The sequence below is a fragment of the Cherax quadricarinatus genome, chromosome 50, assembly GCF_038502225.1.
Source record: "Cherax quadricarinatus isolate ZL_2023a chromosome 50, ASM3850222v1, whole genome shotgun sequence".
Taxonomy (NCBI): domain Eukaryota; kingdom Metazoa; phylum Arthropoda; class Malacostraca; order Decapoda; family Parastacidae; genus Cherax; species Cherax quadricarinatus.
Genome location: NC_091341.1, coordinates 22820212 through 22838913, shown reverse-complemented (window position 1 = coordinate 22838913; position 18702 = coordinate 22820212). Strand labels below are relative to the sequence as shown.

At 36.9% G+C, this 18702-nt stretch overlaps 1 protein-coding gene and 1 long non-coding RNA gene across 15 annotated transcripts in view; one reads left to right on the top strand and one right to left on the bottom strand.

Annotated features, from left to right (window-relative positions):
- The window catches only part of LOC138854147 (uncharacterized), a 133122-nt gene that overhangs the window by 77766 nt on the left and 36654 nt on the right, over window positions 1-18702 (bottom strand). The gene's annotated exons all lie outside the window — the stretch shown is intronic.
- trio (trio Rho guanine nucleotide exchange factor) overlaps window positions 1-18702 on the top strand; it is an 810995-nt gene that overhangs the window by 785975 nt on the left and 6318 nt on the right. For 13 of the 14 annotated variants that reach the window (XM_070095516.1, XM_070095520.1, XM_070095522.1 and 10 more), the window contains one exon: window positions 18559-18666. In XM_070095516.1, coding sequence (XP_069951617.1) covers window positions 18559-18666 — 108 coding nt within the window. Of the gene's footprint in view, window positions 1-4186; window positions 8819-18558; window positions 18667-18702 lie in introns of those variants that run through there. The other variant, XM_070095528.1, reaches the window with a different exon arrangement.

Below are 18702 nucleotides of genomic sequence, written 5' to 3'. Positions count from 1 at the left end.
TAATGAAATACAAAAACACTTACAAATATTATCAGAATTCTGAATGAGAAAGGTAGTTTTGAAAGTTGAAGAGCACTCTGACCATGTAAATCCTTCAGCAACAAAAAAGAAATACAAGACAAGGAAAAAATTATAAACAAGGAATAAAAAGCACTAGTGTGAATAGAACAACACAAACATCAGTTAATTCCCATTAAATCGTTACTGCCAAAAGTTTCCTGAGATCCCTACTGACAGTCTGGTAATTATGAAAACTGTGACTAAAGAGAAATGACCCAAGTAGTGGGCAATCAGTTAAAATGCATTTGGTTGCCAGCTGCACACTACAAGCTACACACATGAGGGGGTAGGGACATCAGTAGTGCCTGCAAGCAGGTGGCACAACTATGAATGACAACAAACCCAACTATCCAAGTATCCTCACAGCAATTGGTTCCTTTTCAATCAGTATTGTCAAGAAGATGCAAATTTAATAATGTGGATATACAGTAACTGTAGAGTTGGATAAAATGTAGCAGTTTTTCTCAGTATAGTAAACATTTTGTAAATTTTATAAAATATTCTCGCAGTACTGCATTTGAACTTTTTCTATGAATTTCAGTACCCTACATGTTTCTATGTAAAGACTTTGTACTATATATTTTTGTAGTTGCATACTGATTACTGACACCAAGTAGTGGAGCAACATAACAGTCTAAAGTATTTCATTTTTTACTAATCATTAACACTGAAAAGTGAAAACTTTAGTACAGTAGAACCCCTGTATCTGCGGACTAATTTTTCCACGGCTTACTGTGGCCCAAAAATAACCCTTAATTTTGCTCAATAATGGCCTCAGAGAAGCCATAAAGTGATTCCCATCACTGAAAAAGTGATAATTAACTGCATATCCCCTAGTGGGTTTAGCACTTGGTTTTTATTATAATAACAATAATCCACTCAATACAAGAAAAAAAAATTGCATGCTGAGGTCGCTAAGATGTACAGCAAAAATTAATCTTCCATTCGTGAAGTATAATAATGTACATTGTAAATGTTGGTAATGTCGTACTGTGTATAATTTATCAATTAAACTATCATAGGTGTGTAAACAAAAAATGACATATACAGGAAGTCCTCAACTTATGAACATATTGGGGGCCTTCTGTATTGTGTATAATAGTGATATAATAATGATATTATACATGATAATGATATAATAATGATATCGTACATAATACAAAAGATTCTCAATGTGTTTTTAAGTCAAGGATTTACTGTATAGAGGTTTGCTACTATCTGCAGTTTCGGGTCTCTGCGGTAGTTCTTGGAATGTATCACCTGTGGATATGGGGGACCTTTTTATAGAAAACTAGTAAAATAACACACAACATTAAATGATTATTCCCTATAGTCTGTCCACATTGGTTAACCACTGGGTCAGCTGGCTACAATAAGATTCATCTAACTAGGTGTATTTATACACCATAGAAAGGTTAGCATAGACACCACTGTGACCACAAATGCAAGTTTTTACAGACAAATCTCCAGCTAATGTGGCCACAAAACTTGCATTTGTGGATGCAGTGGTGCCTATGCTAACCTTCCTATGGTGTATAGATATACTTAGTTGGATGAATCTTATTGTAGCCAGCTGGTCCAGTGGCTTAATAGTAAAAACGGTATGTGGTACCAACAGTTTAAAAAAAAAATGCCTAACACATTTTATTGGAAACTTTTTAGTCCTGGGACCTTGGTCACTCTAAATTTACATTTGACCAAGGTGCCAGGACCAAAATATTTCCAATAGTGTGTCCCAGTGTTTGTAATTTGTATTTTTTCCCAACACACTGTGCAATGTTATTTGTAAAAATTCTAATAGCAAAAAATATTAACTCAAAAACTATAATTACATACAGTAAACCTTTGATTTAAAAGTGATATAATAAACTTCAGAAATATGGGACAAAATTCACTGGGTCAGTTGATTCAGAAACAATGAACATCCATTGGTTACAGAATTTTGTTATTATGAAGGCAAATTATCATTATCATGGGGAAGCGCTAAACCCATAAGGATTATACAGTGCCTGTGGGGAGGGGGGAGGGGGTGGAAGGCTTTCAGGCTAAATTCAGGAAACTGGAGCACAGATCCAATTCCTTAGATCAAGAGCCCCTCATCAGTGTCAAGGATCCTCCCTCAAGGGGAATGAAGGCAAAACAATATCATATTTATCTACAACAATTGCCATTACTGGCCACTCACTTTCCCTTATCAGTCCATTAAATCAAGGGTTTGCTGTACTATTATATTTTTAATCTAAAAAATCTAATACTGATTAATATACAGTGAAGGTTACATATCTGTGAAGGCTTCATTCCTGGAGGCCATGCAACTACAGAAAAATCTCGAACAGAGCGCAGGCATTTTGTTTAGCATTACATGTCAGTCATTACCACTAATAATACATCACTGACTACCTCATGCTTGCAAACAGTGCTGGGAATTTTGCCCTTTTACATCAGTATAGGCTGCATCTATTTAAATATTGTTATGATTTTATTAAAACATCCTTAGAATGAAAAAAAAAAAAAAAAGGCCCAGAGTAATACCCTGTCTTATTGAGTAGAAGCTATCCAAAAAATTTTTAATCAAAACAAAACAGTACTACAGGAAATATTATCACAAGGTTCGTGTGTTGTTAATGTTGGATAGAAGGGTTGCAGCAGCCCTAAGAGGTTCCAAGAATAACTGAATCCTAACTGCTGAGAGATTCTCAGGATACTTTTGTAAACAGACTGCTATATTTAATCCATATTAATAATTGTATTGAAATAAGAAATCTGAAATATTGTACTTCTACTAAAAACATAAATAAAAATAAAGGAAGAAAGAAAGGAAATAAAGCAAGGGAGCAAAGGGAGGGAACAAAGCAATGGAAGAGAAGAGCGAGAGAATACAGGGAAAAGTGGAAGAATGGAGGAGGAGGGAGATTCCCATGTATAAACTAAGTAACAACACCAGCAGCTAAGCCTACACATTGGTGGTCCTTAACAAGCCTGACAACAATAACTTGCCATCAGCTGAGACATATGCACTTTTTTTTTTAAATTACAAAACTAAGTTAAACAACCAAATTGATGCATGATGCCAGTACAATATATATCTACTGTATATACATTTTACCCAGTTCCCTCATTTCAACCCTGATTATGCAAAGGCAAGGAAGCAGAAAATATATACCATAAATACCAGTGGTTTCTTAGGTTCAAAACATGTGCAACCATAACCGGTGACATGTTTATAGTATATCACAAAATATGAGTTTAACAACTCAACTCATACATAATGTATATACAGTAGGTACTGGATTGACATTACCAGTAAGACCATTCTGAATGAAATTCTGTTTTTAATTATCAATAATGAGGCCATACACCTAGCTAAAACAAAACAGACAAATGTGCACCATAAAATATGTACTATATCAAACTAAATTGTTTTCTAGTGTAGAAATTTCTGTGATACTATTTTATTAATACTGTAGCAATGACCACTGCTTTATTATTTTGTTAAACCTGATTTATAAATCTGACTTTCCCCATCAAGTATGAGTTTATAATACCACTTAAAAAATATTTATCATATAGTATACAGGCATACCTCGCTAATATGGCGGGTAAGGTTCTAGACCACTGGCATAAAACAAATATCACAGCCTTTTTTTCACTTGCCAGTGCATATAAAAACCTAAAAACATGTTTACCTATCATTTATTAAGTAAGCAATAGTGCTAGGTCTAACAAAATGATGACAAATTAAAAATATAAAGGAAGAAATGCTACAGTACTGTACGTATTGCTAACTTGATGTGCTCTTCACTTTTGAAAATAATAAACACGAACATAATTGAAAAGCACAGTATTAGAGAATCACTCTAAAGTGAAGTGCTGCATTAGTGAAGTTTGCCTGTATATACATTTGTCACATAACTGTTTCAGTTGATGTAGCACAGGTAGTCATTCTTTAAAAGTATTAATTATTCTAATTATAAACCAACTTTGGTTATTATTGATAAATTTCCCTGATCCCAATTCAAAATCATCCATATTTATCTGGTATGGAAATTGTTATTTATTGACATATCAGCCATAATAATGCAAGAGTAATAATAATAATAATAGCAATAATGATATGACCCAGCAGCGGTTGGTTGCTGATCACAACCTCACCAGTAACCATCTACACCAGACTTGAAACCTACCAGTCAGAAGAGGCATTCTTCACTTATTGTATGGAAACCACTTTGTTTAACTAAATTCACCAATGAAACCTTATGAAACTCAAAATCATTTTGAAGCTTTTATAAAAAATAAAAATAAAAACCTGGACCACCCTAATATCTTTCATTTAACCTTCCTAATCTAGAATAATAAATAGTGATGGAAGAAGTAGTGAAAGAATTGGTAGTAGGACATAGGTCAGTGTTGTTGGTGGTGAGGTAGCTACCACCGACCAGCATCCCAGCCACAAGGGTGTTTAGTAAGTTATTATGTTATTATGGCTGATATGTTGATAACAATTTCCACAACAAATAAGCATGTTCCCTGCCCAACTACATCAGTTTCAGACTTTCTCTCAATTAAGAAACAGTGCTGAATTTGGACCAAGGAATTTTATTAATACAGACCTCCAACTTTTAATCTTATCAAAATGAAGCTAATATCTGTAAAAATTAACATACTTAAGATATTCAATTCTGTGGAGAAAAAAGAAAAAGTACAGGCCATGCATTTAACAAAACTGCTAGCTTGTGACCTTCCCTGCGCACTTTTCATTATATACCCAGGTATATATATACGTATATATTGCAGTTTTCATACTGCTGATCTTGCATACTGATTTTCTGTCACGTTGTTAAAACAATTACAAATGCATTTATCTTTAGCCTCCTTCTTATTTGTATGATTCTTTCTCTCCTTATGGCTAGTCAAACTATGACTGATCCTTACCACATTCTCCTAACTTACTCTTAAACGTAGATTTCAATAACAAAAGGCAAAAAACAAAAAACCATCGGAGCTTTAATGAGAGCTGTACCTGCTTAGTCTTTGTGATAACATTTCACTAAAATGCTGTCATAATTACAAATTTTTTAATAATTTAAATATTTAAAGGCCAGTATGATTTATTATCAGAGAACAAAATATCTACAAGATTATGCTAATTGCAGTATTTTAGGAAGTAAATGTAGGGAAGTGTTGCAGGCATGAAGTTTCTATCGGTTGTCCCGGCAGCAGTGGTTATCCTAGTGTCGACTGTTCCGAGAGATTCATGTGAACTTCCTTTCTTTCCTAACATGTTGTAAACTTGTTCCTGTAGCTCCTAGACAAATTTTTCTTATAAATGCATAAAGTTTATAACAAAAATTAAATTTTCACTTAAAAACATCCATTTTAGATATACAGTGGACCCCCGCATACCGATTTTAATCCGTGCAAGAGGGCTCATTGGTATGCGAAATAATCGGTATGTGAATGAATTTTCCCCATAAGAAATATTGGAAATCAAATTAATCCGTGCAAGACACCCAAAAGTATGAAAAAAAAAAATTTTACCACGTGAAATATACATTTTCCTACACACAAAGAGAAGGATACATGCACAATAGTAGAGTAGTACATGCACAGTATATATTGTGCATGTACTAGTCTACTAAATGAAGAATAAATGACACTTACCTTTATTGAAGATGCAGCAATGACTGATGAGACACTGTGTCCTGGGAGTGCCTTTTCCTCCTGAGTACTGTAGGTCCTGTTTGGTATTTTCTTCCAGAACATGCCTTATCACACTGTGTAGGTCACTACGATTCTTAAATCTCTCAAACCAACCTTTGCTGGCTTTAAATTCACCAATATGAGCACTAGTTCCAGGCATTTTTCCCTGTTCACCTGGGTGTTAGTCGACTGGTGTGGGTTGCATCCTGGGAGACAAGATTAAGGACCCCAATGGAAATAAGTTAGACAGTCTTCGATGACACTGACTTTTTTGGGTTATCCTGGGTGGCAAATCCTCTGGGGTTAATTGTTTCTTGGTATATTCTCAATAAGCCACACCAACAACAGTGCTACAGCAGCAGCAGACGATGCTACAGCAGCAGCAGCAGCAGACGATGCTACAGCAGCAGCAGCTGACAGTGCTACAGCAGCAGCAGACGATGCTACAGCAGCAGCAGACGATGCTACAGCAGCAGCAGACGATGCTACAGCAGCAGCAGACGATGCTACAGCAGCAGCAGCAGCTGACAGTGCAGCAGCAGCAGCAGCAGCTGTACCACCAATAGTAGCGATGGTTGATTGGGGTTTATTATACAACCTGGCCAGCTCAGAGACACGCACTCCACTTTCATACTTATCAATGATCTTTTTCTTCATCTCTATAGTAATTCTCACCCTTATTGCTGTAGGGTTGGCACTAGAAGCTTTCTTGGGGCCCATGGTCACTTATTTTCCAGATAAAATCACCAAAAACACTGTAATAATACGAAATGTTACGATTGTATGCTTGGATGCTACCGCGGAGGCTGGCTGGTAAACAATGCCACTGGCGGAACATGTGAGGCTGGCTAAGGTGCACATTGGACGCGTCTCAGACGAACAGCGGTGAGCGGGTTTTTGAGCGGTATGCGAGGCAAAATTTTTGCGATTAAAGTGAGCGGTATGCGGAATAAACGGTATGTGATGCCAACGGTATGCGGGGGTCCACTGTACGTACATATAACACAAAACACCACTTTCGACAGTCATGATAAACTGAAGCATTTGTAAAAATATTTACAAAAAATACTATTATTTTTAGGGTCAATAAATAATTTTACCAATTAACAGATTAAAGTTTATAAGTACGTATGTGTATTTATTGATGCGGATGATGGGGAGTTAGGTGAAGACATGGTACAGACATACTTAAATATTCAGAGGTGGGGCCAGAAAATCCTATCACAGGTGCTGCCTTTAACATTGTTTTAAACTTTTAGGGAGGAAAGCCAATGCTTCATTGAAAAAGTATACCATATTGCATTCAACCCTAAAATTTACTTGCAAATATATTACAAAACACACACAGCAATCCACACATGTAGCACATACAGTATATACGAGGTTAGCTTGTGGAAAATTTTGACTTTGTGGGTAAATGAAATAAAGTTTCTTTAATTTTTTCCATACATAAAAAAAAAAAGTAAAGAATATGCAAATAAGAATTAGTGACCTTTCCCTATTGCAGATCAGGCCTGATTACCTCCCATTTCTCCAATTTCCCTAGTGTTATATGACTGAGGGGGTTAGCACCTCATGAATAATAAGAAAAAAATTCTAACTTATTTTTTAAAGCTACCTAAAGCGCTCATTTTAATGACACTCCACTGCAGTTTGTTGTATTAATCTACATGTCAGTTGCCAAATCAGAACATTCCTATATCTTTTTAAATCAACAACTACCTTACTAGATCCTTTGTGAGCCCCTTGAGGGACTTGTGATGCAGGTAGATGGAGATAGTCTAAGCTACTCTATCCCTTTGAGATGTAATTTCATTCCTGAATAAACTTTCTAGTAACACTGCTTCTACAACAGGATCCTAAGATGGAAATACTGCAGCAGGCCTACTGGCTCCTGCTAGGTAGAAACTTCTCACTTCAGACTATTTCCATATTTGTATTTGTCTAATCTGTTTTTAAAGCTGCCCAAATTGCTTCCTCTACTTATTTTTACTCTTACTAAATCAGCACCCTCCTATATCCCCTTTCAGATCTAATGTTTTCTCTGTGAAAGTTTAGCCCCAACACTCAAATATATGGAAATAGAGTAAATTAAAGTGAAAAAGCAATCATAAGAGTGTTAGTGGAGTTTTGCCATCACTGTCAAAATTTGTCTGGTAAATGCAATAATCAGGGATTTACAGTAGTTTTTATTATTTACTGTATTTTGCAAGAGATCCATGCATCATCTACAAACATTCACAATTTTTCCTTATGGCAAATATTTTATGTTAAAATAATTGGGACAAACACCAATCCCAACGAGCTTTTTTAGTGACATTTGCCAATGGCATTTCATGTCTTAATGCTGTATGCATTTTCCTTTCAAACAAAAAACCTTATGTCTACTGTAAGATTTTACTTTTTTGTTCATGTATTTTTCTAATCTATATAAATTTTTCGTAAGGAACTACAATAAAATTAAAATGGAGTCTTTAATTCTACTTCTTTATATTATAATGTGGGTAACTGTAATAACAGTTTAAAAGATTTCTTAAACAGGAATTTTCAAATAGAAAACCAGCTGGCTGTTTAGCAGGTTTCTGTTATCCAAGTATTTTTGCCACTTTTTTCTAATGGCTTTTCTTCCAATATTTTGACAGAAACCTATCAGCAATATAGGTCTATAGTTCAAAGGGTTGCTCATGTTACCTATACTATTTAAATAAATACTGTATCAGCAAAGTGTGTGCCATTTTTCATTTGTTAGTCAGTTTATCTTAAATTCCTCAAAATTTTCAAGAGTGGATAACTTAGTTCTTCTGCACATTCTTTAAAATATTGTACTGTGCTCTCTCATCTGGTCCTACTCTTTTTTTTCATATCAACATAAAATGGCAGCTTCTTTATTTCATTTGGATATTTCAATTATTGTTTTCCTTTTCTTCCTCAAGTCATTTTTAGCAGTGTATCATTTCCAAGAGTACAGCTTACTGAGAAGTGAAAACAAACAAACAAACAAACAAACAAACACACACACACACACACACACACACACACACACACACACACACACACACACACACACACACAAAAAAAAAAAAGGAGACAGACATGAAGCATTGAACTACAGACCAGTGTCACTAACGTATATAGTATGCAAGGTCATGGAGAAAATTATCAGAAGAGTGGTGGAGCACCTAGAAAAGAATGAGCTTATCAACGACAGCCAGCACGGTTTCAGGGATGGGAAATCCTGCGTCAGAAATCTACTGGAGTTCTATGACAGGGTGACAGCAGTAAGACAAGAGAGAGGGGTGGGTAGACTGCATTTTCTTGGACTGTAAGAAGGCGTTTGACACAGTTTCACACAAGAGATTAGTGTGGAAGCTGGAGGACAAAGCAGGGATAACAGGGAAGGCACTACAGTGGATCAGGGAATACTTGTCAGGAAGACAGCAGCGAGTCATGGTACGTGGCAAGGTGTCAAAGTGGGCGCCGGTAACGAGCGGGGTGCCACAGGGATCAGTCCTAGGACTGGTGCCGTTTCTGATATTTGTGAACGACATGACGGAAGGAATAGGCTCTGAAGTGTCCCTGTTTGCAGATGATGTGAGGTTGATGAGAAGAATTCAATTGGACGAAGACCAGGCAAAAACTACAGAGGGATCTGGACAGACTGCAGGCCTGGTCCAGCAATTGGCTCCTGGAGTTTAACCCCACCAAGTGCAAAGTCATGAAGATTGGGGAAGGGCAAAGGAGACCACAGACAGAGTACAATCTAGGGATCCAGAGCCTACAAACCTCACTCAAGGAAAAGGATCTTGGTGTGAGTATAACACCCGGAACATCTGTGGCACACATCAACCAAATAACCGCTGCAGCATACGGGCGCCTGGCAAACCTAAGAACAGCATTCCGACATAATAAGGAGTCATTCAGGACCCTGTACACTGTGTACGTTAAGCCCATATTGGAATATGCAGCGCCAGTTTGGAACCCTCACCTAGCCAAGTATGTAAGGAAACTAGAGAATGTGCAAAGGTTTGCAACAAGCCTAGTTCCAGAGCTAAGGGGTATGTCCTACAAGGAGAGGTTAAGGGAAATCAACCTGGTGACACTGGAAGACAGGAGAGTTAGGGGTGGGATATGATAATGACATAAAATACTGAGAGGTATAGACAAGGTGGACAGAGACAGGATGTTCCAGAGATGGGACACAGCAATGAGAGGCCACAGTTGGAAGCTGAAGACTCAGATGAACCACAGGGATGTTAGGAAGTATTTCTTCAGTCACAGAGTTGTCAGGAAGTGGAATAGCCTGGGTAGTGATGTAGTGGAGCTAGGATCCATACATAGCTTTAAGAAGAGGTATGGTAAAGCTCCTGGAGTGGGAAGAATGACCGGGTAGCGGCCAGGTGAAGAGGCGGGGCCAGGAGCTGTGACTCGACCCCCGCAACCACAACTAGGTGAGTACACACATGCACAAACACACACGCACACACACACACGTGCACACACAAGCACACACATTCACACACATTCACACAGTGTGCACACACGCACAGCCGAGTCTCGACCCCTGCAGCCACAATTAGGCAAGTACACACACACACACACACACACAGTGCACACGCACACACATGCACAGACACGCGCACACACACACATCTCCAGAACAACATTAGAGGTGAGTCATTTTATAAATGTCTGCATGTATAGTCAGTAGACGAAGTATACAGTATGTTGTTATTCACTGGCCTTATGTACTGTATTTATATTCACTGTTGGTTATCTGGAACAAAAGTTTAAGAAACTGTAGCATGCCGGTCAGATACTGAACAAACTTTGCCTGGGTGACAACACAGGTGTTATTCTGGAGTTGCCTTCGGTAATTTTGGTACCTCTGTCCATTATATAATTTCTCTGCAGTGGTGTAAGTGAAAAATTAAAGGTATGAGAACATTCAATCAGTATATCAAGCCATTACAAAGTGGTTCAACTGCACTCACTTTATAAATATAAGAGATTGTATTTGTAAGAATCATAAAAATATATAATGTCATTATCAAAATAACCTACCATGCATCATGTGCATATGTAAATAAGTCAAAATACATAATTACCAAATCTAATACTACTAAAAACACACTAAAAAATTGCAACTGAAATTATGTTGCCCATTTTTTTCAGAATACCTGAATACATTAATGCCTGTTGTGGCTATACACTGAAAAATACCCCACTTTATTTTGGTCTTCACCATGGACAGTACCAGAATTTCTATGCTGGGTTGTTTAGGGGTGGCTATTGGGTTGGAAAGCAGGGCTAGGAGACCTCTTGTGAAGCAGCCTTATTATTACTAATTTTATTGGAGGGGGGGGGGTGGCTTTGGGAAGGCATTAATGAAATTTTGGGGGCTTCAACCCCCCCAAGCCTCATCCCCTTGGCACCAACCTTCACATTCTTATATATCTATCTATCTATCTGTCTATCTCTTTCTCTCTCACACACACACACACACACACATCGGACTGACGACACTGGAGGACAGAAGGGTCAGGGAGACATGATAACGACATACAAGATACTGCGGGGAATAGACAAGGTGGACAGAGATAGGATGTTCCAGAGAGGGGACGCAGGGACAAGGGGTCACAACTGGAAGCTGAAGACTCAGACGAGTCACAGGGACTTTAGGAAGTATTTCTTCAGTCATAGAGTTGTCAGCAAGTGGAATAGCCTAGCAAGTGAAGTAGTGGAGGCAGGAACCATACATAGTTTTAAGAAGAGGTATGACAAAGCTCAGGAAGCAGAGAGAGAGAGAGAGAGAGAGGACCCAGTAGCGATCAGTGAAGAGGCAGGGCCAGGAGCTGAGTCTCGACCCCTGCAACCACAATTAGGTGAGTACACACACACACACACACACACACACACACACACACACACACATACACACACACACACACAAAGCCTGTTGGATGTCCAAGCCTCTAGCACTCAAACTTCCTTTACCAACCTTCATCCAACCATTTGTCGGACAACTCCTACCCTTTCATCCCAGATTTGTACATCCTGTTTTTCCTCCAGCCTCTCTAAATGTCCCAACTACCTCAAGAACCCTCTCTTCAGCCCTCTGAATAATACTTTTGGTTACTCCACACCACCTAATCTCCAAACTCCGAATTCTCTACATAATATTCACACCACATATTGCTCTCAAAGTCCTACAATATGCTAAAATTATATATCTCTTATCATTTTCAGTCCATTTTCTTAATCAGTATATTAGGTTAGGTTATTTATGTTGAACTTCCTCATATCAGAGTAGACCAAACTACAATATGCAATTCAAATGATTTTTGCCCCACTTCCAATCCACACATTTTTTCTCATACTTTTTTTTTTCCCTACACATTATTCAATCACTTAAAACTTCTTTTAGTTAGTATTTTGGCATCTGTTCCATTTTTTCTTAATAGATACTCAAAATACTGGTGCTTTCCAGTCTCTCCATACATCCATATATTGTATTACACTGCCTTCAACAAAAAATTTTATTTTTCATATACTGTGTTACACTAATTGCCTTCAACAAAAATTTTTATTTTTGTTCTAGCATTTTCATTTTGCATATCCTGTCAAATTTGAAGCAATTAAGTTATCCAACTGACCCCTGAGAGCAAAATCATCATAAAATATTCCCATATTTCTCTCCCTTTTCATGCTTTTCTAATCTCCTTTTTCAAGTTTATTGTACCAGCCCAGAACCACCATTGACATCTCAGAATACAGATTTAAACCCCTCACACACATGTACTTATGAGACATCACACAGATTCCTTCAAGGGGAGCAGGAAGGTGCTGTGGTGCTGGTAAAAGGTTCTGGATACAATTAATTGGAGCTACCCTTCCCTTACTTCCCATTCCCCAGGTGCAGTATGACCCTTATGGGTTTAGCACTTCCCCATAATTATAATAATACACATCTCTTCTCACATTAACAGTATAACAAAATTAAATGTATAATAAACTCGCTAAATCCATACATATAATGAAGTTCTGTACTTTTTCCTTCAATACAATCTTGTTGCTGTCTTAATTTATATGATGTTTGTAATTACAGTATATAACAATTCTTATAAATTTTACCTTAAACATTAAATTCTATGATAATTCATATATATTCTACTTTTTATGACTTTTCCTAGTACTACTAAACTTCCTGTTTTAATTAGAAGGGTCATTTAGAAGTTTTGGTGTGCATTTTAACAAAAAATGTCATCCAAAGGCCTAGGAAGAGACTATTGGAAATAGAAGACCTCCAGTGAAAATGAAGAATATATGTTGCTATAGCAATGCATGGTACTAGTAATACATTTTAAATATACAGTAAACTCTCAGTTTAATGGGCCTTGATAAACATATTTCAGAAATTTGGGGTAAAGTCTCTGGTTAGAGAATTGTCAGTTATTGTTACAAACATGACAAAACAGCCTTATCTCCAGCTACCACACTCATCATTACTGGCCACCTGCCACTTCATTAAATTGAGTGTTTACTGTGATATATACAATATCACTGTAAAAGAAATCAAATCAAATGTAACAGACTTCAGTTTGTTAGACTGGCAAAAATTATTTTTTAAAGCATTTATAAGAAAATTTTTTTTTTTTTTTTTTAACAGTGGTATTTAGTATTTACTGTATACTTATTCACAATATAAATGTATAGTACCTCTATATCAGTGTTAGCAAAGAACAATGTCTACAATTGTGTTCTAAAGCCATAACATTCATTAAAATGGGATATACTAATTTCATTTGGGTATCAGTATCTGTAGATTATATGGGAAGAATTCGTTTTTTTGGTTAACTGTTGTTGTTAGTTGAAATACCTGCATGACAATAGTACTTAAGTAGTATGATTGATGCATGACAAAAGTTTCTCAGTATTCATGCATTGCTGTTGTTTTTATTGTGTGATTATAATTTTCCCAAAACAAGCACAATTATAGTTATTAGTACTGTACATATACTACAGATAGTTATAGTATCTAATACTTATGTGACCTGAGGCTGGTTGGATAACTGGGACCTGAGGCTGGTTGGATAACTGGGACCTGAGGCTGGTTGGATAATTGGAACCTGAGGTTGGTTAGAAAACTGGGATCTGAGGCTGGTTAGATAATTGGGACCTGTGGTTGGTTGGATAATTGGGACCTGAGGCTGGTTGGATAACTGGGACCTGAGGCTGGTTGGATAACTGGGACCTGAAGCTGGTTGGATAATTGGGACCTGTGGTTGGTTGGATAATTGGGACCTGAGGCTGGTTGGATAATTGGGACCTGAGGTTGGTTAGAAAACTGGGACCTGAGGCTGGTTAGATAATTGGGACCTGTGGTTGGTTGGATAATTGGGACCTGAGGCTGGTTGGATAACTGGGACCTGAGGATGGTTGGATAACTGGGACCTGAAGCTGGTTGGATAATTGGGACCTGAGGTTGGTTAGAAAACTGGGACCTGAGGCTGGTTGGATAATTGGGACCTGAGGCTGGTTGGATAATTGGGACCTGTGGTTGGTTGGATAATTGGGACCTGAGGCTGGTTGGATAATTGGGACCTGTGGTTGGTTGGATAACAGAGGTCAAAAAATAGGTTAAATTGTCCCTGTCCAGTTTGATCATTTATTTTTTTCAACTTTGGAATAACCTTCCACACTCAAATATAAAGTTTACTTTATCCAACCAAGGAAGGGAAAAAGGGCAACTCTATCAAATTTGTTTTGTTTGACCTTGGGAGGATGAATGATTAACATGTGGGCCAGATTAGTGTATTAGTTAAAGAGTCAGTAGTCATAAGTATTTAGCGACTGAGTAGTTCACTTTGTTTTGAGAAACTGTGAAAAACAAATGGAAAAAATGTATACTGTAACAATATCAAAAGAATGTGTCATGAAATGAATGAAAAAGAAAACTGCACTACAGTATTTAAGTTACTTAGGTATCCCATAATACCCTTAAGTGGCTAACAGTTTTCTCTTCTACGATTTTGTTTATAACTTGACAATGCCTGATCAAATCAGCTTCAAATTTTTAACATTGGTGAACTATAACTAGGAGAAAGGTTCATGGATCTATTTCAATGGGCAGGTGCTCTTTTGTCTGTTGCATAAAGCCATTCCTGATTGTTCATTTCCATGCAGTAGCATTAGAGAGCCTTTTCTGATGGCCTTCAAACTTTCAATATTGGTGTGTCCTACTTAGGAGGTTAGAACTGTTACTGCAGTGTAGCTGACAATTTATCAGTTTTATTTTTAGTGGTATGACCATTTTTTTTTTTTACAAGAAATAACTCTATATTGGCTCTTGTGAATTTTAACCCTTTCACTGTCCAGGCCCCCAAAATTAAGTGCTCAATGTCCACATTTAAAAAAAAAAAAGGGGGTTAAGAATCTTTTTCTGAAGGTAATGACACCAAAATTATGAAATTTGGTGGACAACTTATGGAATTATGCAGGCACAAAGTTAATATTCTGGGCTCAATTTACGCATTGGTGATACTGCCAAATAAGTTCATTGCTCAATTTGACCAAATTCCAGCCATTTCACTAGTATAGTTTCCATTCTATTGATTGAGCACAAAAAACCACCCATTCAACTATTAATAAAACTATCCAATAAAATGCACACAAGTTGATAATTTGGCCAATTTTATGCAAAAATTAAAAAAAAAATCCAGTTTAACCTTTTCAGGGTTTCCGATGTACCAGCATGGCTTACACACTAGGGTTATTGACGTACTAGTACGCCTAAATTCTAGCGCCTTCAAATCTAGCGAGAGAAAGCTGGTAGGCCTACATATGAAAGAATGGGTCAATGTGGTCAGTGTGCACAGTATAAAAAAAATCCTGCAGCACACAGTGCGTAATGAGAAAAAAAACTTTGACCGTGTTTTTGGCTTAAAACAGAGACTTTGCACTGTATTTTCGTATGGTATTTATCGTTGTATTCTAGTTTTCCCTGGTCTCATTTTATAGAATGGAAGACATATTACAGAAATTGAGATGATTTTGATTGGTTTCACAATGAAAAGTACCTCGAAACTGAGCTCAAAGTAGCAGAAATGTTTGATTTTTGCCAAAGTTAAAAAATAAACAAATTATGCCATGCGTCCAATACACGTCAACTGGCGAGTCTAATATTCTTTCACAAGTGTGTTGATATTATTTATACCATTTCTACACTAATGCAGTAGTCTGCATAACAGTAAATCTTTTATTTTTTGTGAGAATAAAAATTCAAAGTGGAAGGCAAAAGAAATGTAAGAGGGGGCCTGGGGATGTGACTAATGAAGAGAGGAAATGTTATTTTAGTGCCAGGAATATCTGTCTTGTTTATTCTGGACCCTATTTGGAAATTGGCACCTTTTGAAATTTGTGCAAAATTGGCAAAATTGCTAATTTCTGACCACTTTATTGGATAGTTGAAATCAGTAAATGGGTGGTTTCTTGTACTCATTCGATAGAAAAAATGGAGTTCTAGCGGAAAAGTTATGATTTTTGTCAACAAGTACATTGGAATTGGCCGAGAACAGGGCTCAAAGTGGGCAAAATCGTCGATGCATAAACATTGTCAAGGCCGCTAACTTCGCGAGAGCATAATTCCGTAAGTTTTCCATCATTTTTCACACTTTTGGTGTCATTATGATCGGAAAAAGATTCTCTTTTCATAAGTAAAAAAAAAAATTTTTTTCCCAAAAAATTTTCCACCCTGAGAACAAGTTTAGGAGAGAGCCTCTTGACCCTGAAAGGGTTAAAGACAGAGTCCAAAATAAATGGTGTAGACATTCTAGGCACAAACTACATTTCCTCTGTTCATTAATTACACCCCAAGGCCTCTTCTATATTGCACCTGTCTTCAATTTTAAATTCATCACACAAATTGAAGATTGCCCTATTTTTAGGACAATAAAATATAACCAGGAATGATTGGTCATGGCTTACAGCTTCCCAATAATTGAATAAGACCTAGTAAAAACCCATAGAACAGACCAAGGGATGTGGGGGGGACCTAACCCGTCCTTAGGAAAATTGGCAAAAATTGAATATTTCTGTTATTTTGAGGCCAATTTCAAGCTACTTCCACTCCTGGAACCAAGCAAAATTATCTCTGTTTCAGTAGTAAGTCTTTCATTCTATTAAATAATACCAAGAAACCATTCTTAGAAAATACCTCAAAGTCATTATTTTAAATTGGTTAGGTTTTTGTTTTTCCCATTATGCATTGCAGGAGGCAGGATTTTTCGTTTTATACTGTGCACAATCACCACATAGACCCATTGTCTACCTAGGCCAAAATTTACCACTCACAGCTTATCTAAGCGAGCCGAGCTCACGACGTAGATCTACTTGACAGACCCTGGCATTAATAACGTAGTTCTGCATGACAAGACAGTGTATGTATTTATAACCACCACCTCTTACATTAAAATTTTTTACTATCCTAAAACTTCCTCATTATCTATTACAAGAATTCATCTTCATGCATCAAGTACTGACTGAATAATATATGACCCTCTTCAGTGAGCCCTGAATTTTTATTCATTCATGTGGTTTGGTTTCATGGGTACAATACTATGTTTATTGCTTAACACTGGTTTCTAGAATCACAGTGGAAGTTTTGCTGGTGCATAGTTTGCTACTGAGTAAGATGCCAGTTTGATACTTATGGTTCAGATTTCATAATTTTTTAGTCAATATGCAGAATGGATTAACCAGACCCCATACACTTTTGTATGGGTTTGCTTTCTCTTTCGTTTAAATAATGCCATCTGACCCATATTTAAGGAAACATATCTCTGTCGGGCATAGACTGAGGAGTGTATGTGAGCACTATGATGATACTTGTGTTTGAAAATCAAAATGGAAACAAGCCCTACATATTTTAAATATATCACACTACCACTCTTTTTGAGGATGCAATTCTTAAAAACTAAGCTCAAATTTATTATGCAATGACCAGCATCAAATTCCTCACTTGGAATCTGCTATGCAGTCCATATCACCTATTTTTTGTGAGGGGTTGGGAGAACTCCAGTCATTTATTAACACCTGGATTTTCTCCCAACATTTGCTAAGTGATCTTGATGCATCAAAGATGTCTAATTTCTTCAAATAAGCCTCATATGGAAGCTTTTCAAGTCCATCAATGTTAGCCAGGAGTTTTGAGTGTGTGTTGGATGAAAAGAACTGCAGGTATCTTTGATCTTCGTTGTGTTCCTACCCAAGGAACACACAACCCCTACAAAGAGGCGACCACTCAATGACTATTAAGCGTTTGTGAATTGGCACTGAAAATTCACTGTGTTAACCAAAAACTTTTGGATTTACCAATTCCAGTACAGTGGGTACATTACCTGCTCTTGTGAGGCTTAGTCTTTAAAAGATAGTCCTTAAGAAATATCACACACCACATAATACAATACAGTATACGTATACATATTCTTTTCATTAACCCACCATATATCACATTACTACAAACAGTTGCCATGTACTATACTATGTATTGTATTTCTTTGGTTTCCTAGTCAGTACTTGCATGGTATACTTTACCACATTTGTCAATATTTGTTCAAGTATATATTCAGATTTTTGCATGATATGTGTACCCTCAAATGATTATTTTATGGTTATTAAATATTGTGTATGAAAATTAAGGTGTAAAATAAATGCATATAGAAATTTTGAATATATGATACAACTAAATATTATATTATGCTATGTATTCTATTGTTTACTAAGTTCTGGTTCCTACTACAGGGTGACTGGAGTGTGTCACTGCCAGCTGGCACACTTGTCAAGGTGCTGGCAAATTTCACAGCAGTCAGAGAGGATGAAATATCTGTAAGCAGAGGGGAAGTTATCCAAGTAAGCCAATGCATATTTTTCTATGAGGAGTAACTC